At 42.8% G+C, this 19581-nt stretch overlaps 1 protein-coding gene across 1 annotated transcript in view; it reads left to right on the top strand.

Annotated features, from left to right (window-relative positions):
• The window catches only part of ERICH1 (glutamate rich 1), an 87008-nt gene extending 72917 nt beyond the window's left edge, over nt 1-14091 (top strand). Inside the window, exons 4-6 of the mRNA XM_066640382.1 lie at nt 565-933; nt 6517-6711; nt 13242-14091. Coding sequence (XP_066496479.1) covers nt 565-933; nt 6517-6711; nt 13242-13315 — 638 coding nt within the window. The 3' untranslated portion in view covers nt 13316-14091. The remainder of the gene's footprint in view (nt 1-564; nt 934-6516; nt 6712-13241) is intronic.
• Nucleotides 14092-19581: the final 5490 nt, after the last annotated feature.

Below are 19581 nucleotides of genomic sequence, written 5' to 3'. Positions count from 1 at the left end.
TAAACCCAGCTTTCTCAGTTGTCTCCTGCAGTTTCCAAATGCCCCCATGTTAGTATTCCGAGGCAAGTGTTGAGTGCTAGTGTTTGTCTCATGTCACAAATTTTTCTAGTTCTGCCTTAGAGACAGATTTCAGCACTCCAATACTGAAGCTATTCTGTTCAAAAGAATGAGCAGAGTCCATCATCAGAAAAGTAAGAGATCACTATATTTTTTTCCTTGCTGGTGTTTGATGATGGAAGCAGCTGACATTAGTGATATCCTATAATTCTTCCTTCAAATTCCTCCCCAAGCTCTGCCTTCTCAACAGTTCTCAACTGTTGAAATTAGAATTATATGCTTCTCATGGCCAGAGCATGTTGCTTTTTGCTGATGTTGTTTTGTAACCACCATATATATTATTGGTGTTCTGTGAGTAGTAGTTCTTTCACCTCTGTACCTGTACATTATCAGAAATAACCAAACTTCCCAGAAGTGGAAGAAAGAGATGTTCTTCCCATGTACAGCTAATATTGCTTCCTGCTGCCCACTTTATTTACCAGCCACATGTTTCTTTTAAACCTACAGAGGAAAATTATCAAGGGCAACCCAAGAGGAAGCGCATTCGAAAGAAGAAACAAAAAGATGTTCTGCAAAACCCTGATCATTTATGTGGAGGCCAAGCAGAGTGTGGGAGGCATGAAACCCTGATGGAAGATAACTTACAGCTGCGGTGCTCAGACAGCCCAAACCTAAGTCGAAACAAAAAGAGGAAAATGAAGAAGAAGCGGCAGAAAGAAAAACTGAGAGCAGCTGGCTTGCTCACAAAACCAACTGGTATAGATTTCACATACAAGCCTGTGAGGGAGGAAGAAGCAGACTTTGAAGATACAGATAAAAAAGCAGATGACATTCTGGATTTTTTGCAAGCAACACAAGAAATCTATTTTTCAGAGAGTGGGTACATTTTTCCCCTTTCATCAGTGATGTTAACTTGCAGTCGGAGAAATAAATATATGCTTATCTTTTTTATTGTCAAATGCCAAAAAGGTGTAGATCTCTTTTTATGGCCTGAATTTATGCTCTGAGATGGATGCAACTCTGTCAGGGACATAACAGATATATGAACAAACGTGGGAAAGGTGACAGCCCCTTATGTGGCTACCTACACACAGGAATGTTGCCCCACTCTTCCTTGGTAAAAATGTTTGTAATAGCAAGTAGTAGGAACACTTTTTCTGCAAATAAAGCTTAACAAGTCAGTAGGCCCAGATGGCATCAACCCAAGAGTTCTTAAGGAACTCAAGTGTGAAATTACTGATCTTCTGACTAAAATACAAAAGTGATTATGTAACTTGTCCCTTAAAATGCCCAATGTGCCAGAGAACTGGAAGATAGGGTGTCAAACTCATTTCATACAGAGGGCCGAATAGCATTCACGATGCCTGCTGAGGGCCAGAAGTGATGTCGTTAAACAGGTCATAATCAAAAATAAGCACTTTTTCTCACTTAGGAACTAATTAGCTGCAAATTACAGAATAGAAAATACGCAAATCAAATTCAAGATATGGGAGAGCCCAGTTTTCATGTGGGCTGCCCTATCAGGAATAACACCTCAGCGCTGCTGAGCAGCGGAGGGTCTGAGGGCCAGATAAAAAACTTCTGTGGACCACATCTGGCCCAGGGGTTTGATACCCCTGAGATAGCACATGTGAGGCGGGTCTTTTAAAAAGGATGGAGGGGGACCTGGGAAAATACCAACTGGTCAGCTTGACATCTGTTCTGAGTAAGATGGTGAAAAGCTTAATCAAGAATAAAATCTTGAACCATAGAAAAACAAGCTTTGCTGAGGGAGAACCTGCATGGCTTCTGTAAAGGTAAGTCTTGCCTCATGAGTATTTTTGAGTTTTTTGAAAAGGTCAACAGACATGTGGATATGGGCGAACCCATTGCTATTATATATCTGAACTTTAAGAAGTTGTTTGACACAGTCCATCACCAGGCTCCTGAGAAAACTCCACAGGCAGGAATAAGAGGACAGGTCCTCTTGTGAATTAGGAACTGGTTGAAGAACAAGAAATAGAGAGTGAGTATAAATGGGCAATTTTCATAATGGAGAGAGATGAAAAGCAATGTGCCCCAAGGCTCTGTCCTGGGGCCAGTGCTTTTCGGTTTGTTCATAAATTACTTGGAATTGGGGGAAGCTGTGAGGTGGCCAAGTTTGCGGATGTCACTAAACTTATCTGGGTGGTGAAGTCCAGAATGGATTGTGAAGAGCTCTAGAAGGATCTCTCTAACCTGGGGAAACAGGTGGCAAAATGGCAGTTTTATTTCATTGTAATTGTAAAATGATGCAAACTGAGGCTACAAATCAAAATTTTACATATGGGTTCTGATGGGTTCTGAGCTGCCTGTGACAGATCGGAAATTGGGTGTAGTGGATCAGCTTGATAAAAAGGTTGACGCAGTGTGTGGTGGTTGTGAAGAAGGCCAATTTCATGTTCAAGACCATTTAAAAAAAGAATTGAGAATAAAACAACCAATATTATTATTCCATTATACAAAGCTGCCACAACTAGAGTATTGTGTCCAGTTCTGGTTGCCACATCTCAAAAAGGATATAGTAGAACTCAAAAAGGTTTGCACCTTTTTGCAGACAGTGACAAAAATGATTAGTGGGTTGTGGCACCTCCCTTACAAAGAGAGGCTATATTTGGAGCTCTTCAGTCTGGAAAGAAGATGCCTGAGGAGACTGACACATAAAAAAAATATGCAAGGGATTGAAACTTTGGTTAAAGTTTTTTTAACTTTAACTTTAATTGGTTAAAGTTTTTTAACTCTTGCACAACACCAAAATCAGAGGACATCTACTGAATTGACTGGCAGAAGAGTTAGAACAGACAAAATGAAATATTTATTTATCTAGCATGTAATTAATCTGTGGATCTCCTTGCCATAAAATGTCGTGATGGCACATGGCCTAGATCAGTGGTTCCCAAACTCTCTGGGAGAGTTTGAGCCGCAGTAAGTTCTTGCGGGGGCGGAGGAGGCAGCGATGCATTTACTTACCAGTCCCTGCAGCAGCACAGAGCCCTGTGTGACCATCCGCAGGGCTCCAAAGTGAAGCGGAGCTATTGCGCTCCGCCTCTGCAAAACAGGAAGAGGAGCACGATCACTCACTTTCACTTTTTGAAGGCTGGGCAGCCCCATGGAGGGTTGCACATGGCTCTGCACACCCCCGGCAGGCTGCTGCAGGCACTGGTAAGTAAATGCCAGTCTCTGCAGTCCCCTTAGCAATGCGATCCTGGGGATCATGTCACTGCCTGCTCCCTGCCCCTGCCCCTTAAGGGGGCAGAGGCCAGGGCTCTAGTTTGAAAAGCCCTAGCCCAGATGCAAGGGAATGGCAACAGGATACAGGTATCATGTTGATTTATGTTCTCCGGAGGGAATCTGGTGGGTCATTGTGAGACACAGGAAGCTGGACTAGATGGGCCCCTGGCCTGATCCAGCAAGACTCTTCTAAAGTATAGGATGCTGCTTTTAAGTTGTAAGGGCAACTTATTAGGACATGTAAAATAATTCATTGGGACATGCTACCAGAATGAATCCTAGGTGCAGTGATTTTAGTGGAATATATTTCTAAGTACGTGCATTAAAGTCTCCGGCATCAACAAAATTCCAAAGACTCACTGCTTGAAGTCCAAACCACATGGAGGCTGCTCCACTTAGCAAGCTATTTATGAGCAGTGTCTTTCCGGTCAGATCCATACATTTAAATGCATCATTGAAAACCATTCTGTTTGGCATTTGCAGTGGTGTGGCAAATTGCTTATAGATCCTCATGGCAAGTTTTGCACTTCCTGTGTGGAACAAAATGCCTTTAGCATCAGAAGTTAAAGCAATATTTTAAAAAATGAAAAAGCAGGCTCAACAGTCAGCCCAGAAAACACAACCAAGGGGCAAAACAAAACAGTTCAGATATTTAAGCTGAAAGCAGGAAAACAGTCCTATAAGGTTGTGATCCTATAAATTATAATACTTTCCTGGGAGTAAGCCCCATTGAACAAAACAGGACTTATTTCTAAGTAAACATGCATAGAACATCCCGTCCTGCTGTTTATGGATAATTTGAAGGTGAGACCAACTATTAAAACCAACCATGTAAATAGCCTGGAAGTGAGTGAAACTGGTATAAAAGAGCCACCGCGTCCTCCAGAAAACTCACTCCGGTCAAAACTTCAGCTGCAACCTTTTGAACCAGCTGATGTTTCTAAATGTTTTTCAAAGCCTCCTGTAAATCATGTTGTAGCACTCCAGTCTTGATCTAACCAGGGGGAGCCAGGAGCACACTCAAATTGCAACTGCAGCAACATCATTGGGAAGTGGCCACAGTGCCGGTTTTGCATGTAAAAGGGCCCAGATTCATGTCTTGGCATCTCCAGGTAAATCTGGTAAAGACCCACCCGCTGAAAACCTGGCAAACCACTACCAGACAACATAGACTACACCAAACTAGATGGACCATGTTCGAGACTATTAAAAAGTGATTTTAAGACAGTGCCAATTATGTTTAACATAATTTTTAAATAAAGATATCATATTGATCCACTAAGTACCGATTCCCTTATTTCATCAAACTAAATTTGGAGTAAATCCTAAACTTAAAGACTTATCTCTCTTAATTACAATCTCAGTAGCTAGAATTGCTATTGAAGGTGGCAGCTGCAGTGGAGGTGAGGGTTCCTAAAAGGATACAACACACAGTGGGGAAAATTCTCCTGTCTACTTTTCAAATTATAGTCTCAGAATATAAATATTTATACTACAAACTCAAGATAACCAACAATGGCTAATTCAAGGTCACCCTTTTACCTGCTATTGCTTGTTTTCAGTATCATCAGTTTCATTGTTCAATGCAAATTACTGCCAGTGTTAGCATAGTTATTGTTTCGGTGTGTTCGGTTAAATTTCCTTCCAAAGTTGACCATATATTGCCAGATTCTTTTTTCTTTTTTAGCTTTTTTATATCTCGTTTTGTGTTCATAATTGTATTAATTTTTCAACCTATCTGCATTTTTGTCTAATTGCAATCACTGCCATCTTCATCATAACACTACCATGATCTAGACCAGGGATGTCAAACATAAGGCCATGGGCCAAATGCAGCCCCTGGAGGCAATTTATCCCCCCCCCCCATTATAATTTTGCTCTCCCAGCTTGATAATTGGGCTGTCTCGTATCTTGAAAATATGAACATGATTTGCCCATTTTCTCTTCTACCATTTGCAGCTAATGAGTTTCTACATGAGAACAAAGCGCTTATTTCTGGCCATCATCTGCTTAATGATGTCACTCCCTGATTAATGATGTCACTTCCAGCCCTCAGCAGGTACCATGAATGAATGCTAACTTGGGCCCTCTGTATGAAATGCGTTTGACATCCCTAGTCTAGACTCCAGTCCAGAAATGTATGTTCATCACCTGATGATGGCCAAGTGATAAGGACCAAGTGATAAGTTGGCATGTGTGAATCAAGCCATCACTGATCAAAATGATAGATAACGCTTTCACATTGCCTCACCTCACAGAGCTTGATAATAGTGCCAGTTCAGACATTCAGCTGCTAATCATTAAGTTATATAAATCCCACATATAAAATAGATATAGCCGCTTTGAGGGCCCTTAAGCAGAGTGGAAAGGTGGGGTATAAATCTCATAAATAAATGTATATATATTATAAATTATATTATTAATTTATATATTTACGCATATATATGTCATGCATAAAAAAATCAAGTTATATTTATGTGAACCAATCCTTAATATTGATACAGTATATTGTTTTTTCAAAGTACTCAAAATGCTTCAAAGTGCGTGTAAATCACCACATGTTTTATGTTGCATTTCATGCATAGATGCTACAGTTCCCTCTATCTTCCTGGCGAGTGAGTGAGTGAGTGAGTGAGTGAGTGTGTGTGTGTGTGTGTGTGTGTGTGCGTGTGCTTATCTCACATGTAACTGACTACATGCATATTACATATAACTTGGAAGTGTCTCGTATACGAGAAGTCATAAAATGAAAAACTTAGTAATCCTAACATTCTGATCTGATGCCAGGTATATTTGGAAGGATTCATGGGCATTTTTGTGAGACTTTTTCACAGTTCTCTTTCAGATTGGTAATCTTATTTATTTCAACATCACAGCGAAATAATTACCTCTCTGTGTCGTATGGTTTCTGTTTTAGATTTAGAATTTAAAACAATAAAATGACTTTGGCCCAAATCCTAACCAACTTTCCAGCACTGGCATAGCTGGGCTTATGGGGCGTGTGCTGCATCCTGCAGTTGGGTGGCACTCATGGTGGCCTCCTCAAAGTAAGGGAATGCTTGTTCCCTTACCTCAGAGCTGCATTGCCCTTACGTCAGTGCTGGAAACTGGCTTAGGATTGCGCCCTTCAAAAACTGAGGACAATTAGAAAACTGAGGGCAACCTTAAACAATGAGCCATTGCCTACATAAACTGTCTCTTTTTCCTTAGAGCAATCAAAATTTGCAGAGTCAGCGGTGAGTTCAGAAAGCATTCATGAGATTCTACAGTGTCTCGAATCTCGCAGGATGTCTGCGTCAGATGTCAGCGTACTGCATCAGATGAAATCCCTGGTACTTCTGCAGGATGTTGAGAGACTAAAGAATGCTGTGGAGGACTTCCAAGTACATTCAACGATTACTTCTGGTATGTTCAATGCACTCAACTCCTAAGGTTCTTCTCTGTGTACGCCACAGTTCTGGTTCTATTTACGGAGATCATGTGAATGAAAGACAGCCTTCATTTGCATGGTACCTTTAAACAAAACTGGAAGTCCTGCACTTTCGTGGTTGAAGAAACTGTGCAGGCAGCAGGGTAAGGGATGCTTTGTTGTTGTTGTTTTGTAGTGCAGAGGTGACAGACCTAAGATGGCATTGGGCAGCATTCTAGGTCACACCAGTCCTGAGATCAACATATCTGGTTTGTTTGTTTGTTTAAAGGAACAAATATGATCAGTTTCTTAATACCACCCACGTTCAGAAATCTGTGTAGGATAAGCTATTGCAGAGGAAACTAATACAGGTGTGCACCACATTGCGACGTTCTGGCTTACACCGGAATCACATAACCAACGACCACATGTGGTCATTGGGGGCACAGACCCCAACCCTCCAAAAGCGAGGGTTGTCTAAGCCTCCCAGAGGCAGCACATTTCCCTCAGGCTGAGCTCCACAGAGGCAGCGAGCAGACGCACGTTGCGTCTGGGAAGCTCAGACGACCCTCCAGAAGGGAGGGGAATGGATTACATCAAGTACTGCTTGACGACAGAGACACGGTCCAATCCCTGTCGTTAAGTGGCACGTTATACTTTGTTCAAGAAGCAGAGAGGCCTTCAGCAGTATGCAATTGTCAGGAGCTCTATGGATGAGAAAAGAGATGTTACAAATGCACAATTGTTCCCTTTTTCACCTGTCAAAGCTGGAGAGTGTGCTGTTGCCCTCATCCCAGGTGTCTGTGTGGATTCTCTATGCAGGAATTTTTTGAACAGACTCTGAGCCCATTGGGACAGCAACTAGTACACTGTTAATGCTTGCTATTGGACTGAGTATTTTGTCTAGAAATGCCTGTCTGGTGTGGCTGATGCTGGATCACAGGGAAATCCCAAATACTGTATTCAGTTCTGAGCTCATTGTAGTGGGGGCAAGAAGCTGAAGGCCTGTGCCTTGTTAGGTGAAATCTTGCAACATCTTTACAGCTTTAACCTTTTCAGCAATACTGCTTGACTCTTCTTCGCTTTCCTACGTAGTACTTCAATTAGTTCTAGTTGGAGGGCCTTCTCTATTTTGTGGCTATGTCTGTGAATATAGTTACATCTCCATTTGCAGTTTCTGTCATGAAATCATATACCGTGCAGCCCAATCTTATATATGTTTACATAGAAGGTTGGTCTTGTGGGTTTTCAATGGGATTTAAGCTCCCTTCAAATGCAGAGTAAGACAGGAAGCAGCCTCTTCTCTGAGTCTCTCTCTTGCAGCTGTTTTCTCTATGCTAGTAACAGTACAGTGTGGTTGGGTTTGACCCTAGAGGTCTTTCCGGCCAATTAGTTTTACAGATTCAAAAAGACAAATGTTACTGATGCTTTTGCTCATTCCAGTGAAATGTATGCAGTGAAACATTTTACTTTCCCAAACAATGCTCTTTTCTATCAGTTTATTTTTATGTATTCTAACCAATTTTGGAGTTTCCTTTAAAAAAAAATAAAACAAAAAAACCTAGCATTTCCAGGATGGCAATCTTTCAGCATTTAATTTAAGAACTTGGAGGAAAAAGAATAGCTGCAAGGCATGGTTGACAATTCCTTTCTTTTTTCCTGTTAAGTACATTGTTCTCCTCTATAGAACTGGTTCTCCTGTTAATATTGTTCACATCTCATGGAAAATACAGTGGCTTTTAAAGCTAGAATTCTCTTCACACCTCATCACTCTGGCAATGTTTCACTATACTGGGGGGAAAGAAAAACCAATTTAACAGATAAAGAAAATAAGAAAAAAAATTATTACTTAAGAAAAAAATCCAGATGATAAATTCTGTCAAAAGCTCTGAGTAAGAGGGAAGTTTGAAAACACTCTTTGACTGAGATCCAAAGGAGCACACTTGTTCTGCATGCTCAAGGTGGGTTGGAGGCTTCTGTGAACACAGCAATCCTCCATGCCATGTGGTGCTTCTTTGGGGCAAATAAGGGGTGATTCAAAAGGAAGGTGTAATGTAGCATAAAGGTTTCCTGTTGAAGGGGGGCAGGAATCACTAGGAACGCACAAGGCTTTGGATGATCTAAAAAATAATACTTGAATCCCAACTTGATCTGAGTTCATTTTTTAAAATATATATTGCATCTCTTCAAATGTACCCAAAGTGCCTAAAAATAAAGATCAGTAAATACTACATATTTTAAAAGACATATTTTTAAACAGAGACATTGATAGGAAAGTTGTAAGATTCAATTCAGTAGCTTTAAAGCACAGGCCCAAACAATTGAGATATACAAAACTATGCAAGAGATGGATGGAGAGACACTCTTTTTCCTCTCACATAACACCAGAACCAGGGGGACATCCACTAAAATTGAGAGTTGGGAGAGTTAGAACAGACAAAAGAAAATATTTCTTTATCCAGTGTGTCTGTGGAACTCCTTGCCACAGGAAGTAGTGATGGCATTGGGCCTAGAGGCTTTAAAGGGGATTGAACAAATTTCTGGAGGAAAAATCCATCACAGGTTACAAGTCATGATAGGTATGTGCAAACTCCTGATTTTAGAAGTAGACTACCTCAGAATGCCAGATGCAGGGGAGGGCACAAGGATGCAGGTTGTGTCTTGCTGTCTTTTGTGCTCCCTGAAGCATTTGGTGGGCCACTGTGAGATACAGGAAGCTGGACTAGATGGGCCTTTAAAGGGGATTGAACAAATTTCTGGAGGAAAAATCCATCACAGGTTACAAGTCATGATAGGTATGTGCAAACTCCTGATTTTAGAAGTAGACTACCTCAGAATGCCAGATGCAGGGGAGGGCACAAGGATGCAGGTTGTGTCTTGCTGTCTTTTGTGCTCCCTGAAGCATTTGGTGGGCCACTGTGAGATACAGGAAGCTGGACTAGATGGGCCTTTGGCCAGACCCAATGGGGCTGTTCTTATGTTCTTAATACTAAGACATTTCTAAAAAAGCTAGTGTCTTAAATGTATACAAAGTGAGGACCTGTATAGTCTTTTTGTGGAGGGAAATCTAGTGGTCTAATGTCATAAAAATACAAGAACAGCCCCATTGGATCAGGCCATAGACTCATCTAGTCCAGCTTCCTGTATCTCACAGTAGCCCACCAAATGCTTCAGGGAGCACAAAAGACAGCAAGACAAAACCTGCATCCTGGTGCTCTCCCCTGCATCTGGCATTCTGAGGTAACCCAGTTCTAAAATCAGGAGGTTGCACATACACATCATGGCTTGTAACCTGTGATGGACTTTTCCTCCAGAAATTTGTTCAATCCCCTCTTTAAGGTCTCTAGGCCAGATGCCATCACCACATGCTGTGGCAAGGAGTTCCACAGACCAACCACACGCCGAGTAAAGAAATATTTTCTTTTGTCTGTTCTAACTCTCCTAACACTCAATTTTAGCAGATGTCCCCTGGTTCTGGTGTTAGGTGAGAGGAGAAGAGCATCTCTCTATCCACTCTATTCATCCCCTGCATAATTTTGTATGTCTCAATCATGTCCCCCCTCAGGCGCCTTTTTACTAAACTGAAGAGCCTCAAATTCTGTAACCTTTCCTCATAAGGGAGGTGCCCCAGCCCAGTAATCATTTTAGTTGCTCTTTTTTGCAACTTTTCCATTTCCACAATATTCTTTTTGAGGTGTGTCGACCAGAACTGGGCGCAGTGTCACCACTGAAAAGGCCCTGCGCCTCGTACAGTAGATACTTTATGTGATTTACTGTGCTGCTGGAATTAGGAAAGAATTGTACTTTCTGCTCTCAGCAACTTCGGAGAGAAAATGCTCACCAGCTCCAAAGAGAAAAAGCTTACCAGTTACTTTGCTGCTGATCAGCAGGAAACAATTGAGAGAGCCACCTCCCCAGATCCCAGCTTGAAGATTGGGAACCAGTTGTACACTTATGGAGATTATTCACTAGAGCTGGTAAGGCAGAGAACTGATGTCTAGAACCACCAGAAATAGAAAGGCTAGAAAGTGTCACTACAATGACTGCATCTGATTCCACCTGAAGGGCTTGCCTAAATAATTTGGACTTCCCTTGGTTGCTATTCCAAAAACTAAAATAGATTGATATCTTTTGTAGTGAAAATACCTTGCTGGAAAATGGCCTGCTTTCAAAGGGAAAATAAAATGTCCTTTTCGTTATTGAGGTTTTTGTGTTTTGTTTTGGTTTTGTTTAAAAACAAATCATGCTTTGACCAGCTGCTTCCATTCATATTCTCATAAAACAAAGCAGATTGTCTGGGACTTGGGGGTAATGAACAGAACAGAAAGGAGTCCCTTCTGGCAGGTGCTTCATGTATTCCAAAACATCTGGAAAACAGGAAATATGAGGCAGCTGTGGAGAAAAGGATTTCCCATGTGACCTTTTGGCGAGCTGAGCAGAAGAGATGTAAAGACTGAGCCACATATATTGAGTGACAGCTGAAACGTTTCAAATTATGTTTCAAATCTTAGGGATGTGGGCAGGGGTTTGGAAGAAGTCATTCCTTCTCTAGGCTATGAACTCCTCCTCCTGGCCCCTGGGTTTTGCCACTTCTGTTAAATCTGCCTGTTAACATTTTCATTTTTGTTCGCAACTATGAAGTCAAAAATAGTTGTCTGGCTTGTTGCCTAGGAAATTATCACCCCCTAAAGAGCTAGAAGTGTCTTTTGACAGGTTTAAAAAAATATGCGGAACTGTCCTCTAATATTTTCTCCTCCATATAGCTTTGAATTTTGCAAGTCACTAGATTCTATAGCTACCTTTCACCTGCCATGCACAATCTGGATTCCCCACATGCATTGCAACTATGAAAACAAAATGGTATTCATTGAAAAGGAAATTAAACAGGAGGTGGCTTAAAGTATAATTATACAACACTGGTGAGTGTTATAGAAAATGCTGAGCATTCAAAGCAAATTAGTATTTGATGGCTAGGAAACTATGGCTGAACTATTGTTTAAAGCTCCCGATTCTTGACACTGCAAGTACGGCAAGTTTCACACTTAAATATTTTAAGTGTCCCTAATTGTTTTAAAGCCTGTGTGTATGTTTTAGCAATCAATCCTTCAGTGTCTCTAGGAAGTTCTTCCTATTATTCTGCTGAGGGATGACTGGCAGCCTGGGAAGAGTGACTGGCGCAGTTTATACTGTGAAGCAAGCTCTGGATTTCAGTAAACATGGGGTTGCAAATTCCACGTCAAAACACATGGATGTATTTTCCCATGGAGTAAAGTTTGGGCTTTAGTGGCTACTAGTCAAGATGGCTACGCACTACCTCCAGATCCAGCAGCAGTATGCCTCTGAATACCAGTTGTAGGGGATCGAGATAATCCTTTCTGTCCTGCTTGTGGGCTTCCCAGAGGCAGCTAGAGGATCACTGGGATACATACCAGATGCTGGACTAGATGGGCCTTTGGCCTTATTCCAGCAGCCCTTTTCTTATGAAGTGTCTGGTCTGTCCCTGCACCCCAACTCTCTAGCAAGCAGCTTGGACATGCACTTATGAAAAGCACCGTGCGTTTAAAAAAAACACAGAAAAGAAGTACACTCTGAATCACATTTTATTTATGGAATTCCTAGAATTCGTTGGGACTGTACAATAAATTTTTAAAATCCTTTTCTCTGCTTACAATCAAAACTGACTGATAGGAAAAATTGATATTTAAGAGGCCAAGAATGAGGAGAGGCCAGAGCAAATGACAGAAACCGAGACAGTGTCAAGGAAACAGGACAGCGAACCAGATGATTAGACTGAGCAGAAAGTAAAGAAAGAGAAGGCAGATGAGGAGAGTGTTGAAAGCAAAAAGAAGTTTATATCCAATACAGAGATGAAAAGGTAGCTTGTGGAGATAAAAGTAACAAGATGGTACATGATCAATGTGATGAGAAAAGGAGCATCAGAACTGAGGACTGAAATAAAAGGTGAAAAATGAACAGAGAGGTCTGCTGCTGTCTTTCCCATTTTGGAGGACGCTGAAGATGCATTTGTTGCAGTAGGTCTTCTCTGATTATGTTTTATATGTTTATCTCTCCTTCCCCCATTTTTTTTATCTTGATGATGTTTTTGATAATTGTTTTTGTCACCTCTGTTTTATTATCTTTATGCTATTGTCTGTTTAGTTGTACGGTGCCTTGGATCATAGGAGAAAGGCAAGATACAAATCTTATAAATAAATAAAAAGTGCCACTTATTTCATTAACCACCTTTTCTTCTTCATGTTGCAAATCTAAAATCATCTGTGATAGAAGTAGGTTATTTCATAGCAGCAGTTGTTTATTCTGAGGTTCTAAAGCCTTGACATTTTTTGTTGTTCATTGTTCATGGCTCCTGGGGGTGGGTAGGTATTTTTCCTGCCCATCATATTCAGTAACAAAATGGAAACAGATGTTTGTTTGTGATTTTTAGTTTAATCCCAAGGGATTTTTTTTTTTTAACTGAAAACTGTCTTATTGATATTTCATGAAGAAATCATTTTCTCCTTTGCAGATCATGCCAAAGCAATCTCTTCTCTGTTTCTCTACTGGATTACGGATATCCTTCCTGGGAAGAACAGGAAATAATGTGTGTGTGTGTATGTGGCATCTGCCGGGTTGGAGTCAACATTTAATATCTGGAAATGCTATGAAAAAGCTGGGACATTGAACAGGTTGCAAGTTCATCCAGACAGTGGCTATTTTTTTTTAATAAATGACTATATCCACAATAATAATATATTTAATAATGTACAGTATTAGAAATACCTTTTTATTTTAAGTATGGGTGGGGAATAATTAAGCACCAGTTTGCCCTCTTATAAAGATCTTTCTTCAGCTTTCTTTCCAGACTGCCTTATGATAACCATAAAAAGCACTCGAACGGTACATGAAGTTGTGTGCTACAGGAGCCACTTATCGCACACCAGTGGATTGTCACAGGTCCATCAATAAGGGTAGGCAGGACAGGCAGGTGGGAGAATGGGTGGGTGAGTGCAGAATGGGCGTGGCAGGGGGAGGGTGGATAGGCTCCAGGAAGGGAATGGACTCAGTGGCAGCGTTGTCTGCCGAATCATAACCCCCTTCCCAGATCTGTTCTTATAGCACAGGTCCACATGGATTTGCACCAGCAGTTTTGCTAGCGTTTGTACCAAAGCAGACCCCTCTGCACCGTGGAAGCTTACCCCTTGGTCAGGGAACAAATGTTTCCTCACCCAGACCTCTGTGACTGCCCCCCCCCCAAGTAGGATGCAATGGTAGCCAGTTTGGCATTGCTGCTTCAGTAGAGGGAAGGCTAGGACTGGACTGAAAGTCAAAACAGGTTTTTCTATTTTGCATGTCATTCTTTATTCCTTTTGTGTATTAGGACAATGTAGACATTAAAAGTTTTTGCTACATTTCAGTTTGACTCACTTGTCTCTCTGCTGTGGAATTATCACACTATGGAGCCAACCAACTCCAGCTTCCGTTCAACTTCCAGAAACTATCAACTATCAACTTCCAGAAACAACTTCTGGAACTGTGGTTTGGGATAGAGAAATCCAGCATTCCATCCTAATCCCATTACACTTTGAATAACTCTAGTCCTCTGCTTCATCTGTAAACTGAGATATACTAAAACATGCCCAACACCATAAAGCATATTGCAAAGCATTTACAATGTTATATAGACCTAAGTGTATAATAAGGAGGAACTTGAGGAGTCTGTTCTCTAAGCTTTTCCCTTTGCACATTTTTGAAACACACAGTCAAGAAACAAACAAGGTTAAGCAGATGTATAGTCGAGGATTCTTTCCTTACTGAAATCATTCATTCATTAAAGTTAGTTGATGACCCACTATATGACAGAATGAATACCCTCCAGTGCATAAATTTCATCATGAATTACAGTGCAACCCTGCTAGAGTAATCTGTAGATAAGCCTGTTGAGCCCTGTAGGGAAGGCCCAGTCCATCTGCAATCATGTTCTCCACAATTAGTACCTGCTAATCATTTCCAAATTGTAGCCCTTTTTCAGATCTGTCTGCAGAATAATTAATTGGGCAGGTACTGGGCAGGTTGTAAAACAACATTTTGTTCTACCTTAAAGAAGACTGGCACAATCCTATGAATGTCTGCTCAGAGGTAAGCCCCATTGATTTCAGTGGGACTTACTCCCACAAAAGTGGATATAGGATTGCAGCCTAAGTGATTTATTTCAGCATAAGCTTTCATGAAGTAAGTCCAGCTCATCAGAAGCATGAAGGGAAATCCTCACTGGGTAAATATACTCGTATATATAGCAAATGGTCTATGAATGTTTCTGCTGAAATAAGCTGGTAGCCTTCAAGTGTCTGTCGCAACAGGCTAACACAACTAGCACCTAGACATGAATAGTCTAGGATAGTGATGACAAACTCATTTGTTACAGAAGGCCAAAATTAGCATTCATGGTGCCTGCTGGGGGCCAGAAGTGACATCATGAAGCAGAAAGTGACATCACTAAGCAGATGATGGCCAGAAATAAGCACTTTGTTCTCACACAGAAACTCATTATGACAGAAACTGCAACTTGTTCATATTTTCAAAATAGGAGTAAGACCAATTATAATGGGGGGGAGCAGATAAATTGCTTTCAGGGGCTGCTTTCAGCCTGCGGCCCTTACTTTTGACACCCCTGGTCTAGGAGGTGTGGTCTGGAGGTTAAACTGTCACCTTGCCTGAAAAAGCTAAGCAGGATCAATTGGTTGGATGGGAGACCACGAGGTAGCTGGCATGTCTGTGTGGAGGAGTGGAGTGTGTGGAGTTAGCTGGTAAAAATGAAAATATAAAGTATACCATCCTTGAGAAGCTGGTCTGAAGCTTGATTGCAGTTGCCTGCAAGAGCTTGGAAAGTGCAAGAGCTGACAGCCAGGATGACAACTGTACCATGAAGGGAAACACCTGGAGAAATGGAGGTTCTGTGAGATGGTCTCATGGAATAATACTTGTAAAAATCCCTTTGGAAAGTGGAGTTTATGTTCAGCTTGCCTGTATTCTGCCTTGAGTCTATGAGAAAAGTATCTAAATATCATTATTAATAAATAGTGGTGTAGAAGAGGGAATTTCAGCAAATGCAGCTTTCCTTATTTTTGTGTGACATGCTGCACCTGTTAAAAATTTTTCCCGTGTACAGGGCTGTTGAAAGTGCAGCATGTAGCCCTGTCTTCCTTTGTATCAGGAAGCAGGCATCATGTTTCTTACAGGACCAGAGTGGAGTGCCCAGAAAAAAAACTGCAGACCAAACACTACCAATAATTATTTCTTGCGTTCTTGTATTCTTTTGCAAACATAGAGCCTAAGTCTGGTTCTCACATGCTTTCCTGTACCTGCACCTTTTACAGGCAGTATCCTGATGTTTTGGAGTTTTTTGCTACTTTCCCTATTAATTTTATTTTACTGTTACTATTCTTTTTATGTTTTTTTTTTTTTACTGTTAAAAATTGTCATTAAAGTGACAATTTTTGACCATCATCAAATTTCAATGTACTTGCTTCAGGAGACAGAGTGTGCACTCTGTGCCAGATATCTGCCAGATCAGTGGTTCTCAAACTGTGGTCAGGACCCACCAGTGGGTCGCAACCCTATTTTTGGTGGTAAGCTGATAGCTGACAAGGAAAATATATTGAGGCCTATGGAAAGTGAAACTGTGCCACAAGTGTGCATTTGCTTGCTAGTTGGCGAACGTGCCTTGGCTCTTATCAAAGGTTAGGCGAAGGGGAGCACAAGGCCCCGAGAATGGCTCAACAAACGCTTCCAAAGGCAGCTCCCCCAACCCATTGTAGCTCCCCTCAACCCTCAACCCATTGAGCTCCCCTCAACCCTCCCCCAACCAGGCTTGAGTGGCTGGTAAAGTTTAATAATAATAATAATAATATTGTCACTATCCCAATCCTGAGCTGCCCTGTGCACGGGACTGCCGCACCACAAAAAATGGCTGCCATGATATTCTGCGTGCCCCAGGCAGCCTGTGGTGGCTTTCGTCCCCTTCCTGGGTAAGGGAAGTAGCCCTACAATGGGGCTACTCGATTCTGCAATGACTCTGGAGCCGGCGTAGAATCGAGAAGCTCCCTGTCAGGCCACGTGGCCCAACACAGGGTTCAGGATCTGGTGGAACTGAGCACCAGTCCCTCCCCCTCCTGCCCTGCTCCCTCCCCTGCCATGCTTCCTCCCCACCTCCCCTCCCCCCACTCACCTTTCTGCCACCTGGCAATTTGAGCAAGCTGCTAGGCGGTGAAACATGGGTCCAGTGCTGGAGCTGGCCCAGCGCAGGCTCATGCTGGGCTTGCTCCAGTGTTGGGCCTGCAGTAATACTCGCCAAGGTGCCTTACAGCTTGTTTGCGACAGTGCGCACCACCAGTAAGCCGGCATGCAAAGAACAGGATTGGGCCCTTAGGATGCAGTCCTAACCCCTTATGTCAGTGCTTTCCAGCACTGGCGTAGCGGTGCCAGTGGGACGTGTGCTGCATCCTGCAGTTGGGTGTCACTCACGGAGGCCTCCTCAAAGTGAGGGAATGTTTGTTCCCTTCCCTCAGAGCTGCATTGCCCTTACGTCAGTGCTGGAAAGCAGTGACATAAGGGGTTAGGATTACACCCTTAGTCTCATAAAGCTAGGTGGGTTCTGCTAAGAGTGCCATTTAGAAACGTGGGTCCTGGTATTAAAAAGTTTGGAAACCACTGTGCTTGATAATAACAGCAAGACCCTTGTCTGGCTGAGTTCCACTTGGTAGAGTACTGAGTATGCTAGTCAATTCAACCTCCTTTGTTCCAGAAAACCTATCATGTTATCCATCTTGATCCCTTCAAAACCAATGACTCCTGCAAAAGTCATCATGGATTCAGTGCTAGCTGCTACCTGTTAACTCTTTTTATCCAGTCTTTTTCCTGCTTGCTCATCAAATTGTGTTTTATGGTGCTGACTCCTAAGTGGCTGGTATGGCACAACTGCTACTTCCCTCAGGCTGAATTCCACAATACTTTGGTGACATTTGTATAATAGAATAATGAAGGAAGTCCTAAGGCTAGTCTTTCAATGGGAATTTTTCCTAATTCCCTGATGTCAGTGTCAGTCTCATAGTTACATGAGATATCTACTCTATAAGCTACCATTGGCAACCTTCAGTCTCGAAAGACTATGGTATCGCGCTCTGAAAGGTGGTTCTGGCACAGCGTCTAGTGTGGCTGAAAAGGCCAATCCGGGAGTGACAATCCCTTCCACACCGGGAGCAAGTGCAGTCTGTCCCTGGTCTGTCTCCCTGGCTATGGGCCTTCCTTCTTTGCCTCTTAGCCTCAGACTGTTGGCAAAGTGTCTCTTCAAACTGGGAAAGGCCATGCTGCACAGCCTGCCTCCAAGCGGGCCGCTCAGAGGCCAGGGTTTCCCACTTGTTGAGGTCCATCCCTAAGGCCTTCAGATCCCTCTTGCAGATGTCCTTGTATCGCAGCTGTGGTCTACCTGTAGGGCGCTTTCCTTGCACGAGTTCTCCATAGAGGAGATCCTTTGGGATCCGGCCATCATCCATTCTCACGACATGACCAAGCCAACGCAGGCGTCTCTGTTTCAGCAGTGAATACATGCTAGGGATTCCAGCACGTTCCAGGACTGTGTTGTTTGGAACTTTGTCCTGCCAGGTGATGCCGAGGATGCGTCGGAGGCAGCGCATGTGGAATGCGTTCAGTTTCCTCTCCTGTTGTGAGCGAAGAGTCCATGACTCACTGCAGTACAGAAGTGTACTCAGGACGCAAGCTCTGTAGACCTGGATCTTGGTATGTTCCATCAGCTTCTTGTTGGACCAGACTCTCTTTGTGAGTCTGGAAAACGTGGTAGCTGCTTTACCGATGCGCTTGTTTAGCTCGGTATCGAGAGAATGAGTGTCGGAGATCGTTGAGCCAAGGTACACAAAGTCATGGACAACCTCCAGTTCATGCTCAGAGATTGTAATGCAGGGAGGTGAGTCCACATCCTGAACCATGACCTGTGTTTTCTTCAGGCTGATTGTCAGTCCAAAATCTTGGCAGGCCTTGCTAAAACGATCCATGAGCTGCTGGAGATCTTTGGCAGAGTGGGTAGTGACAGCTGCATCGTCGGCAAAGAGGAAGTCACGCAGACATTTCAGCTGGACTTTGGATTTTGCTCTCAGTCTGGAGAGGTTGAAGAGCTTTCCGTCTGATCTGGTCCGGAGATAGATGCCTTCTGTTGCAGTTCCAAAGGCCTGCTTCAGCAGGACAGCGAAGAAAATCCCAAACAAGGTTGGTGCAAGAACACAGCCCTGCTTCACTCCGCTTCGGATGTCAAAAGGGTCTGATGTGGAGCCATCGAAGACAACAGTGCCCTTCATGTCCTTGTGGAAAGATCTGATGATGCTGAGGAGCCTGGGTGGACATCCAATCTTGGGGAGAATCTTGAAGAGGCCGTCTCTGCTGACCAGGTCGAAAGCCTTTGTGAGATCTATGAAGGCTATAAAGAGTGGCTGTCGTTGTTCCCTGCATTTCTCCTGCAGTTGTCTAAGGGAGAATACCATATCAGTGGTGGACCTGTTGGCTCGGAATCCACACTGCGATTCTGGATAGACGCTCTCTGCAAGTACCTGGAGCCTCTTTAGTACAACTCGGGCAAACAGCTTTCCTACAACGCTAAGGAGAGAGATGCCGCGGTAGTTGTTGCAGTCACCCCTGTCACCTTTGTTCTTGTACAGCGTGATGATGTTTGCATCCCTCATGTCTTGAGGTACTCCACCTTCTCTCCAGCAGAGACAGAGGATTTCATGCAGCTCAGTGACGATGATCTCTTTGCAGCATTTTAGGACTTCAGCAGGGATGCTGTCTTTTCCAGGTGCCTT

The sequence above is a fragment of the Tiliqua scincoides genome, chromosome 1 (assembly GCF_035046505.1).
Source record: "Tiliqua scincoides isolate rTilSci1 chromosome 1, rTilSci1.hap2, whole genome shotgun sequence".
NCBI classification, from domain to species: domain Eukaryota; kingdom Metazoa; phylum Chordata; class Lepidosauria; order Squamata; family Scincidae; genus Tiliqua; species Tiliqua scincoides.
The sequence above is the reverse complement of the archived record's forward strand: the minus strand, read 5'-3'. Positions and strand labels throughout refer to the sequence as shown.